The following is a 23,429-nucleotide window of genomic DNA, read 5'->3' as shown; positions in this document are numbered from 1 at the left end:
AATTCATGGATTCGGCGATACTGATCCAATACCAATACTTTTTGCAACTACACAGTATGTGTCTGCTAAAATTTAAAACGTTGAGGTTTTAAATAATAATTTATCTAAAAGAGCAAAAAAACGGAATGTAATGAGAAAAAGCACCTATAACACAACGTTTTGTCCTTAAATACATATATCCGTTTTTAGCGTTTTGTTTGAAGTATCAAAATGATCCCTATTTGACTTTTAAGATTGCAGCCCTTGGAGGAAAACGTTTTTTAAAAATATATAAAATAAGCTCTCAAAATTTTTATGAAATATACTTAAAATATACAATTTTTTTAGTCAGTTAACTAAAAAAAATGCTAATGAATGAATTATTTAAAAAATTACAATGATAAACACTGTATTAGGTAACCAAACATTACTATTTTCATACAGGCAGAATTTTTTGACACAGTAGGTTACGCACTTACACAATCATATTATCATTATTTTCCATTCTATTCTTCCATGGAGAAACAGTTAAAATGTAAGAAAAAAAAGAAAACAATTAGAATGTAATGAGAAAAAGCTGAAATCTTCGAACTAATTAAAAAATAATATACTTAGTCACCTATAGTCCATAGTCTACGTTAAGTGTAAGTTTTTGTTCTTTAGCCAGTTTTGTGTCTCCGCCTTGAGCGCGCCTTTTGTTTACTTTTTAGAGTAATAATTAAACATGTATTTACCTTCACGCCATGACCGGTCCAATTCTTATGCATCTTGGGAAAACAATCCACGCAGGAAACTGCACGATAGTCCAAGTCGTGAGTTTTAAACATTTAAAAAAAATAAAAATGGCCCCCGCAAACTTTTGACTTTTCAGTTTGCAGCCCTTAGTGGAAAAAGTTTGGAAACTCCTGAAGCAAAGTGTGAAAAGTATTTTTCATTTGAGAATTGATATTAGAGTGTAAAGGTCTGGTATCAACAGTATCAATATTTCAGTATCGATCCACACGTCAGTCATGGCAAAGTTATCTTGATGCAACTTTCAAATCAAACTGCTGACATGTTTCACTTTTTTGTCTTTATTAACGCACACAAGTAAACACGTCACACACTAGTAAATATCCATAAAAGAGGCTTACAACCAATATTTACAAGCAACATTCACACAAAAAGTACTTTAAATGATTTTCCAGTTCATTAAGACCTCCCTGGACATTTTGGATATTGTGAATTTGCCCGCAAACATGAAAAGGTGTGAGCCCAGCATTGACTTCCTGCTTCATCCTGGTACTTCCGGTGCCGTCGGCGGGTCACCTTTGACCCGCTGCGTGGCGTGAAGTTTTTGCCGCAGCAAGCTGAGCTGCTGCCTCACGCTCCTCAGCTCGCACTCCTTCACGCGCAGCAGCAGCTGAAAAGGAGAGCGTCGGTCGCCATGACGACACAACCGGACTTGGGTGACTTCCGCCCACTCACCTCCAACTTGGAAACGATGACGTCGTGCGCCGGCGCAAGTGCCTCCCTTTCCGCCGGCGAGCGGCGAGTGATGTTGGACGTCAGTTGAGCGCTCAGCTCCTGTTCACCGACACAAAATCAAGTTGCTTCTGGAAAGTTCTCAACGTCTCTCCCGGCTGGACACCTCACCTGGTTCAGAGCCATCAGGTCCCGGTTCTCCTGCTGACGCTGACTCAGCGTCTTCCTCTCCGCGTCCAGCACCTGGAGCAGGTGGTTGTTTTCGAGACACTTCCGAGAGAACTCACAGGACAAATCTTCCAGCTCCCGCTGAGAGGACGCTAGGTCCTCACTACACACACACACACACACACACACACACACACACACACACACACACACACACACACACACACACACACACACACACACACACACACACACACACACACACACACACACACACACACGCCTTAGAATTGGCCTTGGTTCTACTCGAAGATAAGCACAATTAACGGGCCTTCTGTCTTTTCCGATGCCCTGAACCACCACCAAAAATTTCCGGACCCCAAAATATGAACTTTTTCGCCATACCTGATGCACCAGCAAATTGTGGGGACTTTTCAAGCATGTTAAGGGGCCTCAAAAAGGTGTTCAAACGTATAGAAGAAAAAACAGTAGGGCCCTTGCGGTGCTTAGCTGCACATAAAATAAAATAAAAAAATTAAATTAAATTTAAAAAATTAAATACAAATAAAAATTAAATTAAATAAAGGTCAAGGTAAGTCAAGTCAAGTCAATTCAGGTCAAGTCAAGTAAAGTACAGTACAATAATAATAAATAAGAAAATACATAAATAAAGCCCCTTCAGACTGTGGGCAGCACGGTGGAACTGGGGTTAGTACGTGTGCCTCACAATATGAAGGTCCTAGGTTCGAGCCTGGATCTTTCTGTGTGGAGTTTGCATGTTCTCCCCGTGACTTTGGGTTCCCTCCGGTACTCTGGCTTCCTGCCACCTCCAAACACATCACATGCACCTGGGGATAGGTTGATTGGCAACCCTAAATTGGCCCTAGTGTGTGAATGTTGTCTGTCTATCTGTGTTGGCCCTGCGATGAGGTGGCGACTTGTCCAGGGTGTAGCCCGCCTTCCGCCCGAGTGCAGCTGAGATAGGCTCCAGCACCCCACGCAACCCCGTAAGGGACAAGCGGTAGAAAATGGATGGATGGCACGTCAGACTGTCATCATTATTTGTAGCAAATAGGATCGAGACCTGGACTTGTGAACCCGAATTCTTAACGTTTTGTGGCGAGCCATCAGATCAAAGTTTGGCGCCATGCCACACCCACATCCTGTCATTTGCAAAAACATTTTTTGTAATCCGATTGCCTAAAGTGCAGAAATGAGTTCGAATGGCGATATTGTGGGGCAGTTTTTGCCGCTCGGGTCCGCCCACTACGAGTTAATATAAACAGGTGCTGACCCTCTTTCAAATGTTCTTGTAATCAGCCCATATTTTTCGGTATATTGGATAGAATCTTTACCTGACATGTTTCGACTGTCATCTGCAGTCTTCTCCAGAGGGGTCACCTGACCACTGTGACGTGTTGCCTTTCAGCTGCTCTTGTAGGCGTGGCTAACCAGGCAGACCTGTCAAGTATACCTGGTTGGCTACCCCCTCAGATCATTGCAGAATAAATAACCACTTCATGGACTGGGGCAACAGCAAAATCATCGGGACAGAAAGTAACAAATTCAAATGATGGATTAAGGAGGCGATCGAACTAAGGAAGCGGCCCAAGGAAACCATCAATCGGGATGAGGGAACGTTCATGCTCTCACATACCTGGGACTCCCTCATCCATTAACCACGCCTATAAGAGCAGCTGAAAGGCAACACGTCAGTGGTCAGGTGACCCTTCTGAAGAAGACTGCAGATGAGTCGAAACATGCCCAGTAAAGATTCCATCTAATAAACCGAAAAATATGGTCTGATTACAAGAACATTTGAAAGAGTATGTGCTGACCCATTGGGCACTTTAGGGTGTCACCATCATCATTTCTACCAAATGAGATCGAGATCTGAATTTGTGGAGCTGAGGTATTACCGTTGTGTTTTGTGGCGAATCATCGGAGCAAAGTCAGGCGCTGTGCCACGCCCACATCTTATGGTGTAGGGAAAATTTGTCCGCAATTTATCATCAAGTATCTGCCATTTTAACGGCGACTCATTTGGTCAAAGTCCCTAGGATGAGTTCTTTAAAAGTATGACCACTTGTCTTCACTCAAAAATGGCCAAAAAGCATGGCAGCAAAGTTGGTGCCATACCACCTCCACATTTTACGGCCTAATAATTTTTTCCCCCACAGTTTATTATCGGCTATGTCATATGTCAAGTATCTGTAATTTTAACCGCGACTCACTTGGTCAAAGTCCTGAGGAGAAGTTAGCTAAAGTACGACCCAGTTTTTCCGCCAAACAAATGGAGGCCGAAAACCAAGATGGCCGACTTCCTGTTCGTTTTTAGGTACGTGTTTCTAGACTTTTATGTGCGTCCCGTCATGATAGACGTCTCTTGCGATTTTCGTGTCCGCACGTGAAATTGGTATTTTTTTCTAATTTTAAAGGTGGCGCTACAGAGGCAATTTTTTAAATAGAATTTTCGGGACCCACAAAATATATATATTTTTGTCATACCTGACGTACCTGCAAAATATGGGGACTTTTCGTGCATGTTAAGGACCTCAAAAAGGCGTCCAAAAGTATATAAGAAGAAACACAGGGTTCATTCATTAGGGCCCTTGCAGGGCTTGCATCGCTGCTCGGGCCCTAATGAATGCACCCTGTGTTTTATTTTTTTTATCCACATTCTTATTAATGGTGTCATGAAATACCAGCCTAGAGAGAGAGTGAAGGAGTGTGCTAGGCTCACGCGCCTAGTTAACTTTCAGTTTCGATACCCGTCAAGGCAAAACAACCAAGTAGGACAAAAGCATGAGAGACGGGCAGCCTTGAGATCGCTTGATCTCTCACAGTGCTGGTGTTTCTATTGTTCTGTAGAACAAATTGTTCAACTTCAGTCTAAAAAAGGATGGCCTTAATTAGCGCTACATGCTATTAGAGGTTAGCAGCACCTGTGTTGTTTGTGCATGTGCTCCACGAGAGCGCCGCCTGTCGCGCCGATGACTCGGCGCCTTTTCTGCACCTCCTTGTCCAGCTCCAGGCGGTGGGCTCGCTCGATGGCCTCCATAGCTGAGGGGGACAACACAAGAGGTCACAATGTTGCGAGGGCACGCACCAGCGCGAGCGTCTCACCAGTTGCCGTGGCGGCGGTCTCCTCCTCCAGCAGTCTGTCCGTATTCTCAAGCAGGCGGTCGACTTCCAGGAGGTGGCGTCGCTGGAGCTCCTCGGACACCTTCAAGTGGGACTCTTCCATGGCGGCAAGGCTCCTCTCGCACGCCGCCTGATGGCGTCACACGCATTGTGTCGGCTATCTTGGTAGGCGCTGGCATGCTAACTACTAGCTTGTTAGCATTTGAAATAGTGCGTGTGTTCATGGAATGATGTAAAATCAGCAACGATGTGTGTAATCTCATTTGTCGTACATAATGTAACCCAGGCTTGAAAACTACGCACCTGTTTCCTCTATTACTAGTTCGTAACTAGGGTTACAATAGCATGCTAACAGCTAGCTCAAAGTTAGCTAAGAGTTGACTTTCTGAGTTTGGCGCCCCCTACCTTCTGCTTTTCCATGTCCTTGTCGTGTCGCCTCTGAGCCGACGTCAGGTTTTGGCTTGTGATTGACAGCTTCTCCTCCAGCTCCGCCACACGTGCCGCCAGTATGATCACCTGATGCTGCGGCGTGACCTTGGCTGCGCGGCGCTCGGCGCTACAAAGTCTTTCCCCGAGTCGCCGATTCTCTTCCGTCAGCCGGAGGCAGCGGTTGCAGGGTTGGGCGGAGCCGGGCGTCTCCCACTGGTAGGTGGAGCATAGCCTGGTCACATGGCAGCAGTACGCCACCTGAGTGGCCGCCAGGTAAAAGAGCACGGACCACGGAGGTTTGGCGACGCGAAAGAGTCGCTCGGCCATCAGTCCCACTTCGTCTAGCGCGCGGGCGGGGGAGGGCGGGGTCATGTGAGCAACCCTTCCGGAACGCTCCACAACACTTTGCTTGCACAACTGCTTCAGAGGGTTCTCCTGGCCCCGCTTCCCACCACCTAAGCGGGACTCGTCTCCTGTGATGTTCTCTTCAGGAATCATCTGTGAGGTTGCCCCGCCGAGAAGCTCCGCCTCCTGCTCCGCCTCTGGGCACCACTTCCGCTGACAGGCGGTGGCGACTGCTTGCCCCTCCTCCTCGCTGCTTGTCCACATCCACGTCTTGCCCACGTAAAACCTGGCAACGTCCTCCAGTAACTTTTCCAGAAGGTTCCACCTCAGCGCCATCGTCCCCTCCGCCTCCCTGCTCAGCATCCGGGCGTCTCTTTGGAGGCAAAGGTTCTGCGCTTCCTTCAGGGTGGCGTTCTCCGCCTGGAGCTTCCTGCAGCTGAGCTGCGACTGGCGGAGCTTCTCCTCCAGCTCGCTCAGTTTGGCCTCGGTGGCTTCAAAGCATCTCAGAAGGTAACTTTCCCTGTTTCTCAGCCGTTCTTCCTGTCCCCCGCCTCTCTGGGCGTCTCTCAGACTGTCCTCCAACGAGGTGATCAGCGTCTGAGCCTCCAGGAGCTTCTGGTTCTTCTCCAGCAGCTCTCGCTCCAGACCCTGCGTCTTTTTGGGATCCGTCCTGCGGAGCTCCTCCTTCAGACGCTCGATGTGGACGTCGGCCTCCATCAGCTGGTTCAGCATCTCCTGGTTCCGTTGGTCCAGAGCGCGGTTCCGCCTGGTCAGCAGCTCCACTTCCTGGCTGACCCGAGCGAGACCTTCCACCGAGTCTCCACCCGCTTCGGCCAGCGTGTCCAGCATGGCGCAGCCGGCACTCGGACGCAGGAGAGAAACACGATGCTCGCTGGTGAAGACGTGCGGTGCACAGCGAGTGCTGTCGCGGTCTGAGGCAGCTGAGGACAAACAGACAGGAAGTAAATCCCGGTCTGCGTCACGGCTGCACCTTGTGGGCGGGGCTTCTGGACTTGCGCTTCCTGCGCAGCCGCTCAGTGGACCTTCGTCTCCATCACGTCCTTGTGGAGGGTCCAACTTTGGGAAAGACCAGAGTGAGACGACTGGTGCTTCTTCGTTTTTCAGAAGACAGGAAGTGGCTTACCTGACAGGAAGCACTCGGCTGACATTGACACTCCAGTCTGCTGCGCTCGGAATCTTCCAGCTCAAACTTCAAGCAAACACAAAACAACAGTGTTACTGTTCAAACTGTGTGTAATGTTACAGTGGCCTAAAACATTAAGTATACATGTTAAATCAAACCTCTGCCTTGTTTTTAATGAATAATTATGCCTACTACGCTACTGTATGTTAATGTTGGTCATTATGGTGGAGCCAAGCTTGAGAAAAAGGTATGACAACCACAGCAAAATACATTTATTATATTGCTATTTATTTATTTGTTTAATTAATTTATGCTCGTCAAAGGTCCTGTGCTCGTCAAAGGTCCTTTCTGTGACAGGAGCACTCTGCTACTTTAAAAACAACTTAAAAGATCTTCTGTAAAAGAGGTCTGTTCTTTTTTTTAAAGACCTCCTGTAAAATTTTCAACTAGTTAACCAACTCTGTGTGACGTAGCTGAAGAAGCTCTGTGCCCGCTAGCGCTTGTTGCTACATGCTAGCAGCCTCTGCAAATTTTTTAGGTTTTAGTTCTGGCTTCTCTAATGCCGATTCTATCGCGACCTTAAGGAGGAACTGCACTTTTTTAAAAAAATGTTTGCCTATAATTCACAATGTTTTCTTTTTATTTATGCGATCTAACTGGTAAATAAACACTAGCAAGAGGTGGCTAAATGGAGTCAATGAGATTTTATCCATTCCGCCTATAAAGCACTTAAAAAAAACATTCAATAAGACTTGTTGGAAGCCATATCCGTATTTAAGTGTTACTTCTTTCTAAAAACTCCTATAGTCATATTTACATCAGCTAATGTCTCGTGTGGTACAAAGTGCTTGGATTCGAGTGTCCTTGGTTAGAGTCAGAGCGCTGTCTTTGTTGAGACTGCCATTACATTCCTGAGATACGGAGCACAGCTAGACTGGGGAAACAGCAGGTGGGGGGGACAGGAGAAGGAGGAGGTAGACAGGAGTGCCGGGGTTTTGGTAGACCGATCTGGACCGGGCTGGGGAACGCTTGGGTGCTGGGTTGGTCTCATTATTGCCAAAGCTTTGACAATAAACAACGAAATACCAACTACTGCTTTTGGTGGTCAATTTAACATCAGCTTATTTGCCATTAAAAGAACTTGGGAGTGGACAGCAGACTTCGACTTCCTTGGGAGGAAGAGCTGTCGACGCAACAGCCTCCATCAAAGTTGTATATACACGCTGTAAGTACGTATATATGTAATGTAGTAATATTCATAGTAACATTTAATGTTTACGTATTTTGCTCATTTTAAGAATATGGCGGTGTATTAATATAACAGACGCATCACAACATTCACTTCCTCCTTCAACAAAAACAACACAACTAATCATGGCAGACATTATGAGAGACAACACAGACTGCTTTCGGTGATCCAGAAACGTATATTTTTGAGCCTGAATACAAGGAGGATAATCGAAAAGTTTTAGAAGCTGTGTGCTAAACAGTTACAGTTTTAGTGACGCAAATAAGCATCATTTAGCAGTATTGCTAAGTGCAAAACAAGACTATGAGTTAATAAAACAATCACTCATTGTACAATTTCTGCTCTCACTGGGATGATGACCAACTGGATATTTATATCTTCCCGTTTAGATGCAGAATGAATCATCATTTTCACAAAGTGTTAAAAAAAACCCGTCTTTTCCTGTCTTTCTCGCCATCTTCGGGTCTAAGTTGGATGACAAAGTTGACCAACTCCTGGGTTTATGTCCACAACCTTCTACTAGCCAGGTGAGAGGCATGATTTATAATCTAGAATTAACTTTCACCAACTCAGAGGTGATGCAACAGCTCAATGTGTCAATATAGCAGCATAAGCTAGTTAGCTCTCTGTGATCACAGCACCTATAAGGGACGGCGTGGCGAAGTTGGTAGAGTGGCTGTGCCAGCAATCGGAGTGTTGCTGGTTACTGGGGTTCAATTCCCACCTTCTACCTTCCTAGTCACGTCCGTTGTGTCCTTGGGCAAGACACTTCACCCTTTGCCTCTGCTGGCTGCTGGTTAGCGCCTTGCATGGCAGCTCCCGCCATCAGTGTGTGAATGGATGAATGTGGAAATACTGTCAAAGCGCTTTGAGTACCTTCAAGGTAGAAAAGCGCTATACAAGTATAACCCATTTATAATAATATCGCAAATTCTGATATTCAGGTCATGAGATGTAAATAGTGTATTTTTTGTGCTTTTTAGGATGTTTTTAGAGGGCTTTATGAGCAAAATAGTGTACAGGCATTAGCTTCATTGTTAGCCAGCGTTTATAAAGGTTTCCCTTTCAATATAACATTTACAAAATTGTTATTATCTTCAAAAATTTTTTTGAGTCTGGATTTCTTAGGTAGAACTTGGAGTTGGCAGTCATGAGCTTGCTCACTTTTACTCAAGTTCTTTGTCCTGTACTAGATCACTTGTTGACTTGTTAGCCCATTATCTTCCGGTAATTAAACAGCAACAGTCTGTTACTGCGGCAGGAACTAATCAAGTTCATCATCCCATACTCGATCACTTGTTGACTCGTAAGCCCATTATCTTCCGGTAATTAAACAGCAACAGTCTGTTACTGCGGCTGGAACTAATCAAGTTCATCATCCTGTACTCGATCACTTGTTGACTCGTTAGCCCATTATCTTCCGGTAATTAAACGGCAACAGAGTGTTACTGCGGCTGGAACTAATCAAGTTCTTCATCCTGTACTAGATCACTTGTTGACCATTTAGCCCATTATCTTCCGGTAATTAAACAGCAACACAGTGTTACTGCGGCTGGAACTATTACATTTTTTTTATCTTTAGAAGAATTGAAGTGCAAATTGATGTTGAGCATACTGACTACCTTCTTGTAGTCGTCCATTATGATCAAAGGGGCGTGGTCTGTCAAGTGCCTGAAGGTGGTCTTCTCCACCTGCTTCCAGCACGCCTCCATCTCCTCCTCCAGCAGCGTCCTCGGGTTAGCGGCGGCAGCGTCGCCCATCACCTCGCGACCTGGAGACACGCCCAGGATGTTCTCGTACCGCCTCCTCCTCATGTCTCTCCTGTGGCTCTGCTCCAGGTCGCCGGACTGAAGGGAGGGCGGAGCTTCGCCGCTGTGGAGGTCGGCGTCTGCCGGCGGTTTGCTCTGAGGCTTCAGCTCCGTCCAGTCACAGGTTTTGTAGCGACCGTCACGCCTTCGCTCCAGAACCGTCCTGGTGCGTCGGTCCCGCTCTGAAGAGTCTCGGGTCACGTCTGGTTGACTGCAGGGGGTGGAGCCATGTAAAGTGTGACATGGAGGATATTAAAGGTGTCAACAAGTTACCTGGTGACATCAGAGGCCGTGTGCACGTTCTTCATCAGAGCCTGGATCCATTTCCTTCGTATTCCTGCCGTCATGGCCGACAACGTGCAGACGCCAGTAGGCGTCTGGAGGACGTCAACGTTTAACTTCATGTTGGTGACGCTAACAAGCCAACGAGCTAACAAGGTGTCTCACGTGGATCTGGATGCCGTAGTTCTTTTGGACGTCGCACTCGCACACGTTGACGCACTTGCTCAGGTCCACTTCTCCTTCCTGCTCCGACGCCTGAGGGGACAAGGAGACGAAGCTCAGACGCGACACGAGAGGAATAAAGTACAGAAGACGAACAAGATGAAGGTCAACAAACCTCCTCGGCCTTGGAGTGCTTGTAGAAACGCAGATTGTCAGCAGACAACACGCACCAGTACTTCCTCCACTAGGGGCAGCAAATACAAGGTGTAAGAGACCGCACATGTATGAGGGGCCGTATGTATGAGTGTTTCAGCACTGTAACGCTCTCATACACACTACTGAAACTGAGAGCGTTTTATTCCTGTGTGTGAGAGATTCATTTTTCAGTTGTTTATGTTAAAGTTTTTCAGTAGTGTGTAAGAGAATGTTTCAGTAGTGTGTGTGAGAGCATTTCAGTAGCGTGTATGAGATTGTTTCAGTAGTGTGTGTAAGAGCAGTTCAGTAGTGTGTATGAGAGCATTTCAGTAGTGTGTGAGAGCGTTTTAGTAGTGTGTGCGAGAGCGTTTCAGTAGTGTGTATTACAGCGTTTCAGTAGTGTGTATTAGAGTGTTTCAGTAGTGTGTATAAAAGCGTTTCAGTAGAGTGTAGGAGAGTGTTTCAGTAGTGTGTATTAGTGTCAGTAGTGTGTATTAGAGTGTTTCAGTAGTGTGTAAGAGAATGTTTCAGTAGTGTGTGAGAGAATTTCAGTAGTGTGTATGGGTGTTTCAGTAGTGTGTGTGAGAGTTTCAGTAGTGTGTATGAGAGTGTTTCAGTAGTGTGTGAGAGCATTTCAGTAGTGTGTGCGAGAGCGTTTCAGTAGTGTGTGTGAGAGCGTTTCAGTAGTGTATGAGAGCATTTCAGTAGTGTGTATTAGAGTATTTTAGTAGTGTGTATGAGAGCGTTTCAGTAGTGTGTATCATAGTGTTTCAGTAGTGTGTGAGAGCGTTTCAGTAGTGTGTGTGAGAAAAAAAAATCAGGTTGTGTGAGAGCGTTTCAGTAGTATGTATGAGAGTGTTTCAGTCGCGTGTGTGAGGGAAATAATTTTCAATCAATTTTCAATCGGTGTATATGAGAGCGTTTCAGTAGTGATAAGTGTTTCAGTAGTGTGCGTGATAGAACAAAAAATCAGTTGTTCGTGTGAGAGTGTTTCAGTAGTGTGTATGAAAGTGTTTCAGTAATGTGTGAGAGAGAAAAAAAATGGTGCAAGAGTGTTTTAGTAGTATGTATGAGAGTGATTCAGTAGTGTGTATGAGTGTTTCAGTAGTGTGAGAGAAAATAAATTCAGTTGTTTGTGTGACAGCGTTTCAGTAGTGTATGAGAGCGTTTTAGTAGTGTGTGAGTGTTTCAGTAGTGTGTGACAAAAAAATCAGTTTGTGTGAGAGCATTACGGTAGTATGTATGAGAGTCATGTGAGGGAAATAGTTTTCAATCTAGTATATGAGGGCGTTTTTAATAGTGTGTATGAGTGTTTCAGTAGTGTGTGTGATAGAAACAAAAGTCAGTTGTTTGTGTGAGTGTTTTAGTGTGTATGAGAGCATTTTAGTAGTATGCGTGAGAGAAAAAATTCAGTTGTTTGTGTGAGTATTTCAGAAGTGTTTATCAGAGTGTTTCAGTAGTGTCGGACAGCATTTTAGTAGTGTGTGAGAAAATGTTCAGTTGTTTGTGTGAGTGTTTCAGAGGTGTTTATGAGAGCGTTTCAGTAGTGTGTGATAGAAAAAAATTCTGTGGTGTTGAGAGAGTTTCAGTAGTGTGTGATACAAAAAAATTCAGTTGTGTGAGCATTTCAGTTGTGTTTAGTTGAGTGTTTCAGTCGTGTTTATGAGAGCGTTTTAGTAGTGTGCGTGAAATAAACATTTCAGTTGTTTGTTTGAGATTGTTTCAGTAGTGTGTGAGAGGAAAAAAAAAACTTCTTTGTGTGAGATCGTTTCAGTAGTGTTTAGGAGAGTGTTTCACTGGTGTGCATGAGAGTGTTTCAGTAATCTCTGACAAAAAAAAATTCAGTTGTGTGAGTGAGAGCGTTTCACGTTTCAGTAGTGTGTGAGAGAAAAAAAAATCAGTGGTTTGTGTGACAGCGTTTTCAGTAGTGTATGTAAGAGGTATTCTGAATAATGTCCCTAGCACTCATACACACGCACGCACATACGCACACAAAAACACACACGCACACACACACACGCACAAACAAACGCAAACACCCACACACACAGTAGGGATGGAACAGTTTATTAAAAAGAACTAAACCATCGGGTTGACATGACAGTTGCGCGCGTTGTCACTTGAATCATATTTTTGTCTTCACGTTACTAACCAGATTGTACGAGTAGTTCCGACTGGCAGACAAAATCCCAGAATTGGCCAATAAAAATTCTACCTTCAAACAAGCAAAATACATTAGTGTGACGCAGGGCCACCCCTCCCCCGTTTTTGCTTGAAGAAGTGCATGCACAATGTCAATAAATGAATGACAGAGCACTTCATATGACATTTTACCACACAATTATTACCAGCTCCTTGCGGCTCTGTCACTGATAAGGAATATTATGACAAATGATGTGCCATTGTTCCACATGGCGCGCAGTGTGAGTGCTGGGATCAGTTCGGGATCAAACATGTGTCAGGAACATAAGCAAATACATGTTTTAAAATAGTTGTTTTGCACTGAAAAAAGCATATTTGAATGATTTATTTCCCACAAATTCATTTTAATACAAAACATGCATCAAATTTAAAAAAGTATAAAATCGTTTCACATATATAACTATGAATACTATTTTAAATACGGGCTTCAAATAAAAATCATGCAGTTATTTTTATCTTATATAAATTATTTTTTGCATTTGTTCTAATTTTGTATCTATTACTACCAATATAGATCTTTTAAAATTTGTTTTATTGTCATTTTATGTGGCTGATCCGAAAGGGTGGGGGGACCAAAAAGCAGAATGAAATCCTTTGAAACATGGATTTTATGAAGCGCTCCAGCAATAAATCATTGTCGTCAAAACGTTGAGCTGGAGTCTATCCCAGCTGACTTTGCACTCGCAGCACATTTCCTACAAACAACTTTTTATGGAGAATTTAGACCAATAAACAATTTTACCTGAGCATCCTGGCACTGCTTCACCATCCAACCTTTTTTGAAGTTCAGTAAATCTGGCTGTCAAAAAACAAAAAAAACATTTGTTTAAATTCAAGTCTGAATTGTCCATCTGTTACTATGGCAACCATGTGTGCTTCCATCATAGCCATCATCTCTCTGGCTCTTGTTGAAGGCGAACCCCTCCCTCTCCCCTATCTCCCCTGCTTGCTTCTTTCATCTTCTCTTAACTTTCTTGGTGCCTTTTTTTGAACTCCAAAATCTAAACAATGGAATTGATCAACTGGTCCCTCAACGAAATTGACAAGATCTTCTCGACAGAGCGGTTGTTGCTGGACTTCTTGGGAGAAGTGGAGGGTTATGTGCCTGTCGACCCTCAAGGACAATGCTAACAGGACATCTGCTGAGCAGAGCTCTGGGCACTCAGACTTGAGTGGTTTTGGACTAAAATCCGAAACTGAACAACATCTTGGAGAAGCTGTCTCCTCTGCAATGCAAACTTGAGGACCAGAAAATGGACAACTAGAGTGAAAGGTTTAAATTAAACATTCTAATCTGGATGTCGTCTTCCCTGGCTGCAATGGCGTGGCAGGGTCGTTGCGTCGAGACTCCCCCAGAGGACAGCGCGGCGAAGAAGCTCCAAAGTCCTTCCTGTCTTCCATTGGACATACATTTGTTGTTTGCTGACTTTTGTTGGACGGACTGGCTGTGATATCGCTATAACACTCTGCGAGCACCGAGGTCGAGGAACAACTTTGTTGCTTCGCTCCCCGTGGTATGATGGAAAACGGAGCAGCGCACCTGGTCCTCTAATTTGTATGTCGTAAAATGTAAATGTGCTTTGCTCTAGGTTTTTTCCTGGTCTCAAACTGAGCCTCCCTCCCCATTTTGACTTTTTCCTGCCTTTTTGCCAGGGTGCCGCCCTTGTGGCAACCCTTTAGTCTTTTCTTTCTGTCCACTCTGTAAAACTGTATGTCTGTTCTTGGACGGGTTTGTACTTTTTAAGTGCAATGACAGTAAAGTTCCATCCCATCCCATGTGACCTGAGCAGTTAGTCCGAACCAAAGATCTTTGACAGCTGGCAGGATTAGAGTGATGTGAAACACAGCAGGGGGGGCTATTAGCGCCACAGATTAATCCGATGGTTTTGTTCAGGGTTTGAAACTGAGGCGTTACCTCCACAAAGCACACGAGCATGCTGCACCACTTTGACTTTTTGCACCAGTAAAAGAACCATGGCGGAAGGTTCGAGCAGACAGGAAGTATCTAACATGGAACCCACCTCTCGCTCGGGGGGTCGATGGTCACTCAGGACCTGCTTGGGCGTGACTGGCGGGTCCCTGCCTGCTTCGGTCCAGACTGGCGTGGTCTTAGGCGGTTGCTCCTCCCCCAGAGGGGCGTCGGTCACCACTGTCGCCGTCGTCATGGCGGGGCAGGTGGCGGCCATTTTGGCTGGAGTAGGTTCCTGAGGTGGAGTGTGACATTAAAGGTGAGGAGGTCAAACCGGGCGTCACCAAGTTCTACCTGGCCGCTGACAGCTTCGACTTTGCGCTTTTTCTTCGGCTTCTGTCTGCTGCTGCTCAGGTAGACCAACAGCTGCTCGCTCCACCTGGCGGGAACAAGCAGACATGCGTCATCACGTCACCTCTACCCAACCAAACGCTCGTCTTAATTGGCACACTTGCATACTTATACTTTGAGTGCGCTATGAGTGCATAAGTGTTGACTTTTGTGCTTACACTTTAAGTGTTGCACTCTTGTACGTACACTTTGAGTGTTACAATTGTGTACTTACACTTTGAGTGCACAATGAGTGCATAAGTGTTATACTTTTGTACTTACACTTTAAGTATTACACTCTTGTACGTACACTTTGAGTGCATGAGTGTATTACTACACTAGTGTACTTACACTTTGAGTGCACTACGAGTAAATAGGTATGTTACACTTGTGTACTTGCACTTTGAGTGCATGAGTGTGTTATACTTACGTACTTACAATTTAAGTGCATGAGTGTTACACTTGTGTACTTGCACTTTGACTGCATAAGTGTGATACACTTGTGTACTTACACTTAATATTTAAGTTATACTTGTGTACCTACACTCAGTCTTTGTACTTTCACTTAGTCTTTTGAGCACATAAGTGTTACATTTGCATATTTACACTTACAGTACATAAGCGCGTTACACTAGAGTACTTTCAATTTGAGTATTTTAAGTAGGACACTTATTTTAGGTAGGACACTTCACTTATATGCACTAAAAGACTAAGTAGGACACTTCACTTAGTCTTTGAGTGCATATAAGTGTGTTACACTTGTGTACCTATCATTAATATTTTACAATTGTGTACAAACACTAAGTTATATACATATACTTACTGCATAAGTACACTTGTGTACCTACACTGAGTGTATAAGTGTGACACTTGTGTACTTACTTTTAGTATTTTCAATGCATACATGTGTAACACTTGTGTACTCATATTTTCAGGGTATGAGTGTTTTACACTTGCGTACTTACTTAGTATTTTAAGTGTATACGTGTCACATTTGTGTACTTACACTTAGTATTTGCAGTGTGTAAGTGTGTTACATTTGTGTACTTAGACTCAGTATTTTTAGTGCACAAGTGTGTACTTACACTTAGTCTTTTGAGTGCATAGGTGTGTTACACTTGTGTACTTACACTTAGCCTTTTGACTTTTGAGTGCATAAGTGTTACACATGTGTACTTACACTTAGTCTTTGGAGTACATAGGTGTGTCACATTCCTGTACTTACACTTAGTATTTTCAGTGTGTAAGTGTGTTACATTTGTGTACTTAGACTCAGTATTTTAATGCACAAGTGTGTGTACTTAGACTTAGTCTTTTGAGGGTTACACTTGTGTACTTATACTTAGTCTTTTGAGTGCATAAGCGTGTTACACATGTGTACTTACACTTAGTCTTTGGAGTACATAGGTGTGTTACACTTGTGTACTTACACTTAAGTGTTTTGAGTGCATAGGTGTGTACACTTGTGTACTTACACTTAGTCTTTTGAGTGCATAAGTGTTTGAGTGCTAGGTGTGTTACACCTGTGTACTTACACTTAGTTTTTGGAGTGCATAGGTGTGTTAGACATGAAAAAGCAGTACACTCTCAGTCCATGGATGTTGTACTCAAAACAAACAAACAAAACAAAATGGTGAGTGTGCAGTGATGGACACTGACCACCCTCAATAGTCGCCATCTTGGACAGGAAATGGAGGGATTAACTTAAAAAATGGCGGGTTAAAATTAACAAATCATGCACAGAAGAAAAAGGTAAATATTGGGGTTATTTTAGGTAAGTGTACAAAGACACCTTTGACTCCTTTGTCAACCTTCACACACTCAGTAAGTATACAGTATACTTATTAAGTGTGCTGATGCAAGTATTACCCGTTGATGACGTCCTTGCTGTCGGCCCGGACGAACACTTCCTGTTCTGCTGTGATGATGCACAGCGTGTTCCTCTGGCCCGTTCGCGTCTCCGCGTCCAAGATGTCCGTGCACAGACTCATGTTGACCGTGCCCTGAGGCAACGTGCCCGGCTGGAGGAGGCGAACGAGCGTTACTATGGCGATGGCGTGAGGATGAATGACAGCTGAACAAGTGTAGATTTAAGGGGCAAAGGGGGGCGGGGCTAATCCCAAATCCCCTGTGAACATCTGGCAACAACATGGCGCCCTCACCAGCTCATCCAGCGCGTAGGTCAGGCTGCCGTGCTCGTGGAGGAGGAAGAAGCGCCGCCGCCATTTCTACAGGAGGGGGGCGGAGACAAGGACACCGTTAGCCCTGTCGGCGCACGTGTCACCTGAGTCACATGACCTACCCGTGGCCTCAGCGTCGGGTTCCCAAAGTCGCTCCCCTCGGGCGCCAAACACAGCCAGCCGCCGTAGACGGTGTTCCCCTGGAGGTCACATGACCGCAATTAGCAGTCACTTTATTAGGTACACCTGCCCCACCAACAGTGTGCCTAATGTTGTGGCCAGTGACACCCAAATAGACCAATTGTAGGGGCGTAGTCAGACAATGACAACATGACCGTGACAACATTGGAAGAGTTGTCTTTGTGATGAAACCACAATAATCAAACATGATATTAATATTAATAGATGACATAGTGTTGCTACTATGATGTCACATGTTTACTTTATTATAATTCGGTAAATAATATACTTCTGTATGAACATATTACAATCTATATAAATATGTATTTCACTATGAACATATTACAATCTATAAAAAATATAATTCAGTGTGACTATATTACAACCTATAAAAATATATAATTCAATAATATATTTTAATCTATAAAAATATAAATCAATGTGAATATATTACAATCTATGAAATATATAAATCAGTATGAATATATTACAATCCATAAACGTATATAATTAAACAATATATTACAATCTACAAAAATATAATTCAATATGAATATTTTGCAATCTGTTAAAATATAATTCAATATGAATATATTAAAATCTATAAAAATCTATAATTTTACATGCATTACAATCAATAAAAAATATATATTTTACAATGAATATATTACAATGTATGAAAATATATGCTTCAATATCAATATATTGCAATAGATAAATATATATATAGTTATATATTAATCTATTGCAATCTATACAATTTATTATGAATATATTACAATCTATAAAAATAGAATTCAATATGAATACATTCATTAAAAACCTGTAATTCAATATGAATATATCAAATTTAAAAATGTATAATTCAATATATATATATATGTATACATACTGTACATATATATACATACTGTACATATATATATATATATATATATATATATATATATATATATACATATATAAATATATATATGTATATATATATATATATATATATATATATATATATATATATACATATATATATATATATATATATATATATATATATATATATATATACACAAGCAATAAAACAAATTAATTAAATACAAACATATTACAATTTACAAATATTTATAATGCTATAAAATCTATAAAAATATACAATTCAATATGAGTATATATTAAATTAAATAAAAAGTTATAATTAAATGTTATATTACAATCTTTAAAAAATATATAATTCAATATGACTATATTACAATGTATAATGCCATTTTTTCTAAAGAAAATATTTATATTAAACCATTCTAGTACTTTCTTTTAATTGTATAATATATACATTTATGTTTCTGTACTATCATATTTAATATTAAATAAGTGACTGATGCTACGAAGAAGGTGAGTGTTGGTGGTCTTACCTGCTCCACGAGGGGGTCGCCGAGCAGGTGCAGCTCCCGTGACTTGAAGCAGTTCTGACATTTGCTGTGGTTGAACACGTTGGCTTGAAATTTCTCACACGGCCCGCTGCTTGTGTCGGCTGACATCTCGCCCGCTGCTTGGCGCGCTCGCTGGCCGAGTGAAGGCGCGCTCATCCGCCGCCGGCGTCTCATGGCGCATGACGTCACGCTCGTGACGTCCCGGTACGAGGCTTCCGCTCAGGGCTTACAAAATAAAAGTCCCTCTGTGAAGTCAAGCGTAGGTAAGACATCATAATAAAGGAACTAAAGTTCAGATGTATAATATTGCATGTGTGCATAAAAGTTGTGTCTTCACAAAAATCACGCAACGTGACAGGAAATAGCAACTTCTATTATTTAAGGAGAACTTGAAGTTAAAAAAAGGATTCCGACACATCACTATGACTATTTTATTTTTTAAATCTGCATTCAGGTAAAATATTATTCAGAATAAACATCACACACAATAAATATGTGTTTCCAAGGAGGAATATCATACTAAATGTTGTTGATTTGTTCTCCTCGCTACTGACAAAAAGCTCACATGTTGATTATAGCACCTCCTACTGGTTGGTCTCGGAACTTATTTCAAGACCGACACGACAAACTTTGAACGGATGAGAAAAAGAAGAGGTCATAACTAATACATGACTAATCATACACGATTGTTTAAGTTGCAATGAATGAATGAATCACTGAGTGACGCTAGGGTGCGCTCCATACAGTGAAGGAAATGAAAACTGTGCGGCCACATAGTTTATTTATTAATAAACACTAAACGCAAGAAAAAATATTCTACTCATTTTCACATACACTTCAAGAAAAATATATTATTAGGCCCCTAAGAACTTTTAATTATTTCTTCAAAATTCTGCGACATTTGCAACATTCAAAACATTCTTGATAGTAAAAATTCTTCAATGACGTGAAATAATTTTGGGACATTTTCAAATGTAAATACAATTTTTTTTTGTCGTAATGAAAGATTTGTTGAAAAGTGATGAAGGGAATATAATATTAAGTGTATAATAATAAATATAATATTAATAATAAGTACATTATATATATATAATATGTAATATTATATTATATATTATATAATATTATATATAAATATATATATATATATATAATATATAGATTATTATAATATATTAATATCAATATAATATAATATAAAAACTTAATCAGAAATCCAAAATATATTGATATATTTCTGATTTCTGATTAAGTTATTATTCATGTTTGAAGCATGTGTGAACAATGAAGATTATGTTTCTCTTGATTGGAAGAAACTTGTTCTAAAACGGGTTCTTAACCTTTTTTTTTTTTTTTACCTCGGGGCCCAACTTTTCCACTACAGAAGGGCCCGGGCCCCACTCAAATATTAACACTGAATTATAATCTTACTCCTTATTTGAATCACATTCGATAATTATATCTAAAATACCTACAATTTAACAAGATAAACACAGAGACTTTCATCAAGACTTAAGTCAGACTGATTACAAAAATGAATATTACTCAAGTATACTGCAAAAGAAGGGACTCATAAAAACTGATGAAAAATACATTTACATAGAAACTGTGTGTGATATCATTTGCGATACAAGCAGTTCTGCAGCGTGATAACTTGTGTGTGATATCATTTGCGATACAAGCAGTTCTGCAGCGTGATAACTTGTGTGTGATATCATGTGCGATACCAGCAGTCCTGCGGCGTTGTTACTTGTGTGTGATATCATGTGCCATACAAGCAGTCCTGCAGCGTGTTGGCAGTGTTGTAGCTACTTAAATCACTAATCCTCGCCTCCATGACGACAAATAAAGTAAGTCTCTTACATGTATCTTTATCACTGCAGGACGAGGAATAGTTAAACATGCTTCACTACACACCGTAGCTCAGTGGTCCCCAACCACCGGGCCGCGGGTACCGGTCCGTGGATCGATTGGTACCGGGCCGCACTAGAAATAAAATAAATAAATAAATAAAATCAACATAAAAAACACAAGATACACTTACAATTAGTGCACCAACCCAAAAAAAACTCCCTCCCCCATTTACAGTCATTGACACTAATTCGCACAAAAGGGTTGTTTCTTTCTGTTATTAATATTTCAGGTTCCTACATTATATATCAGGGGTCAGGAACCCACGGCTCCGGAGCCGCATGCAGCTCTTTGATCACTCTGATGCAGCTCAGCTGCATACTTGCTGATCCTCCCGATTTAACCGGAACACTTTTGTATTTCAGTGCCTCTCCCGAAAACCGTGAGGGCTCCTTTAGCGTCCAATTTTGTACTAATTGTGTGCCAGCCCACTCACATGTTGGATGCGGGTCTGCCCTACACACTTAAGTGACTGCAAGGCATACTTAGTCAACAGCCATACAGTTCACACTGAGGGTGGCCGTATAAAACAACTTTAACACTCTTACTAATATGCGCCACACTGTGAACCCACACCAAACAACAATGACAAACACATTTCGGGAGAACATCCGCACCGTAACACAACATAAACACAACAGAACAAATACCCAGAATCCCATGCATTCCTAACTCTTCCGGTCTACATTATACGGGCTACCACCATCCCCGGGCGGGGATGGGGGGGGGGTTTAAAATAAAATACCCCCCCCAAATCGGTCTGTGGGACAAATTTGCAAGCGTTGACCTGTCCGCAGCTACAAAAAGGTTGGGGACCACTGCCGTAGCTCACCGGCATCAAAATGTAAACAAACGCAATTGGTGGATCTACACCTAACATCCACTGTAATGATACCAAGTACAGGAGCGTATCTAGTCGATACTACTATGATTATGTCGATATTTTTTGGCATCACATCTTTCGGATTTTAAAAATTCATATTATGTTTATAAACTCAGGAAATATGTCCCTGGACACATGAGGACTTTGAGTATGACCAATGTATGATCCTGTAACTACTTGGTATCAGATTGATACCCAAATTTGTGGTATCATCCAAAACTAATGTAAAAAATCCAAACAACAGAAGAATAAGTGATTATTACATTTTAACAGAAGTGTAGATAGAACATGTTAGAACAGAAAGTAAGCAGATATTAACAGTAAATGAACAAGTTGAATAATAATTTATTTTCTAGCACTTGTCCTTAATAATTTTGACAAAATAATAGAATGATAAATGACACAATATGTTACTGCATATGTCAGCAGACTAATTAGGAGCCTTTGTTTGCTTACTTACTAATAAAAGACAAGTTGTCTTGTATGTTCACTATTCTATTTAAGGACAAACTTGCAATACCCTGTACCCTAAGATTTGTTGTTAAAATAAAGCCAATAATGCAATTTTTTGTGGTCCCCTTTATTTAGAAAAGTATCGAAAAGTATCAAAATAATTTTAGTACCGGTACCGGTACCAAAATATTGGTATTGGGACAACACTACTATGAAAATGTGTGTTGTGTGTACACCTCACATGTAATATGCACATATATGTATAGGGACATGCATTATATCTTCTGTTATTTACATGCCACCTTGTTTATGTACATGTTTTCATATTTGCTATAATGTACAGTAAGTCCTGCTACTATTCTGCTAATGACTATAGAGCAAGGTGAGTATTGAGTGTCATGCGAAACATAACATGCTGACAACATGGCAGCTGTGCTGCTATTAAAAGACAAGTATGGCAGCAACAAAGCAGCTCTCAGGATTGTGATCACTGAGCTGAGTCGTTCATGCTGAGGCTACACAAGCTGCACAGGCCGCACACGCAGTAAGTACTCGCAGTAATAGATACTACACTGAGTAATGGTAAGTAGGCACAGGAAGTACGTGCAGTAATAGTTACTACACAGAGTGTCTTACACTTGTGTACTTACACTGAGTATTTTAAGTGCATAAGTGTCTTACACTTGTGTATTTACACTTAGTATTTTAGGTGTCTTAAACTTGTGTACTTACACTGAGTATTTTAAGTGCATAAGTGTCTTACACTTGTATACTTACACTTAGTCTTTTAGATGTCTTAAACTTGTGTACTTACACTTAATCTTTTAAGTGCATAAGTGTCTTACACTTGTGGATTAAGTGCATAAGTGTCTTACACTTGTGGACTTACACTTAGTCTTTTGAGTAAAGAAGTGTGTTACACTTGTTTACTTACACTTAATATTTGTTACACCTGTGTACTTGAGTGCATTAGTGTCTTACACTTGTGTACTTACTCTAAGTATTTTTAGTAAATAAGTGTTACACTTGTGTACTTACTCTAAGTATTTTGAGTAAATAAGTGTTACACTTGTATACTTACACTTAATCTTTATGTTACACTTGTGTACTTACAGTTAGTCTTTGAGTGCGTTAGTGTGTTACACTTGTGTTCTCACACTTAGTATTTTCAAGTGAATAAGTGTGTTACACTTGCATACTTACACTTAGCCTTTAAGTGCTTACGTGTATTACACTTGTGTACTTGAGTGAATTAGTGTGTTACACTTGTGTACTTACACTGAGTCTTGAGTAAATAAGTGTGTTACACTTGCATACTTACACTTCGTCTTTAAGTGCGTGCGTGTGTTACACTTACACTTAATCTTTATGTTACACTTGTGTAGTTACACTTCGTCTTTGAGTGTGTTACACTTGTGTTCTTACACTTAATATTTACACTTGCGTACTTACACTTCGTCTTTAAGTGCATGCGTTTGTTACACTTGTGCATTTACACTTAGTCCGCATAAGTGTGTTAAATTTACTT

The 23,429-nt window shown here is 41.6% G+C and overlaps 1 protein-coding gene across 1 annotated transcript; it reads right to left on the bottom strand.

The window, feature by feature from the left end:
- Window positions 1–1,044: 1,044 nt before the first annotated feature.
- LOC133652039 (myosin phosphatase Rho-interacting protein-like) lies at window positions 1,045–18,797 on the bottom strand. The gene is made up of 18 exons (XM_062050359.1): window positions 18,637–18,797; window positions 17,173–17,250; window positions 17,033–17,098; window positions 16,740–16,891; window positions 14,835–14,919; window positions 14,593–14,775; window positions 13,314–13,370; window positions 10,350–10,418; window positions 10,178–10,267; window positions 10,004–10,107; window positions 9,545–9,941; window positions 6,674–6,739; window positions 5,161–6,606; window positions 4,738–4,885; window positions 4,557–4,674; window positions 1,615–1,774; window positions 1,447–1,545; window positions 1,045–1,381 (listed from the first exon to the last, which is right to left on the bottom strand). The coding sequence occupies exons 1-18, from the start codon at window positions 18,760–18,762 to the stop codon at window positions 1,253–1,255; spliced, it is 3,573 nt and encodes a 1,190-aa protein (XP_061906343.1). The 5' UTR covers window positions 18,763–18,797; the 3' UTR covers window positions 1,045–1,252.
- Window positions 18,798–23,429: the final 4,632 nt, after the last annotated feature.

The sequence above is a fragment of the Entelurus aequoreus genome, linkage group LG06 (genome assembly GCF_033978785.1).
Source record: "Entelurus aequoreus isolate RoL-2023_Sb linkage group LG06, RoL_Eaeq_v1.1, whole genome shotgun sequence".
NCBI classification, from domain to species: Eukaryota; Metazoa; Chordata; class Actinopteri; order Syngnathiformes; family Syngnathidae; genus Entelurus; species Entelurus aequoreus.
Note: the sequence above shows the minus strand (reverse complement) of the source record. Positions and strands in the feature narration are given on the sequence as shown.

Excerpts from the sequence above, each read along its gene's own strand:
- LOC133652039 (XM_062050359.1), bottom strand. The coding sequence starts at position 18,762 with ATGTCAGCCGACACAAGCAGCGGGCCGTGTGAGAAATTTCAAGCCAAC. Across the intron at positions 1,546-1,614 it reads ACCTGATGGCTCTGAACCAG|GAGCTGAGCGCTCAACTGAC; the intron begins GTGAGGTGTCCA and ends GTCGGTGAACAG. Across the intron at positions 1,382-1,446 it reads TCATCGTTTCCAAGTTGGAG|CTGCTGCTGCGCGTGAAGGA; the intron begins GTGAGTGGGCGG and ends TCTCCTTTTCAG.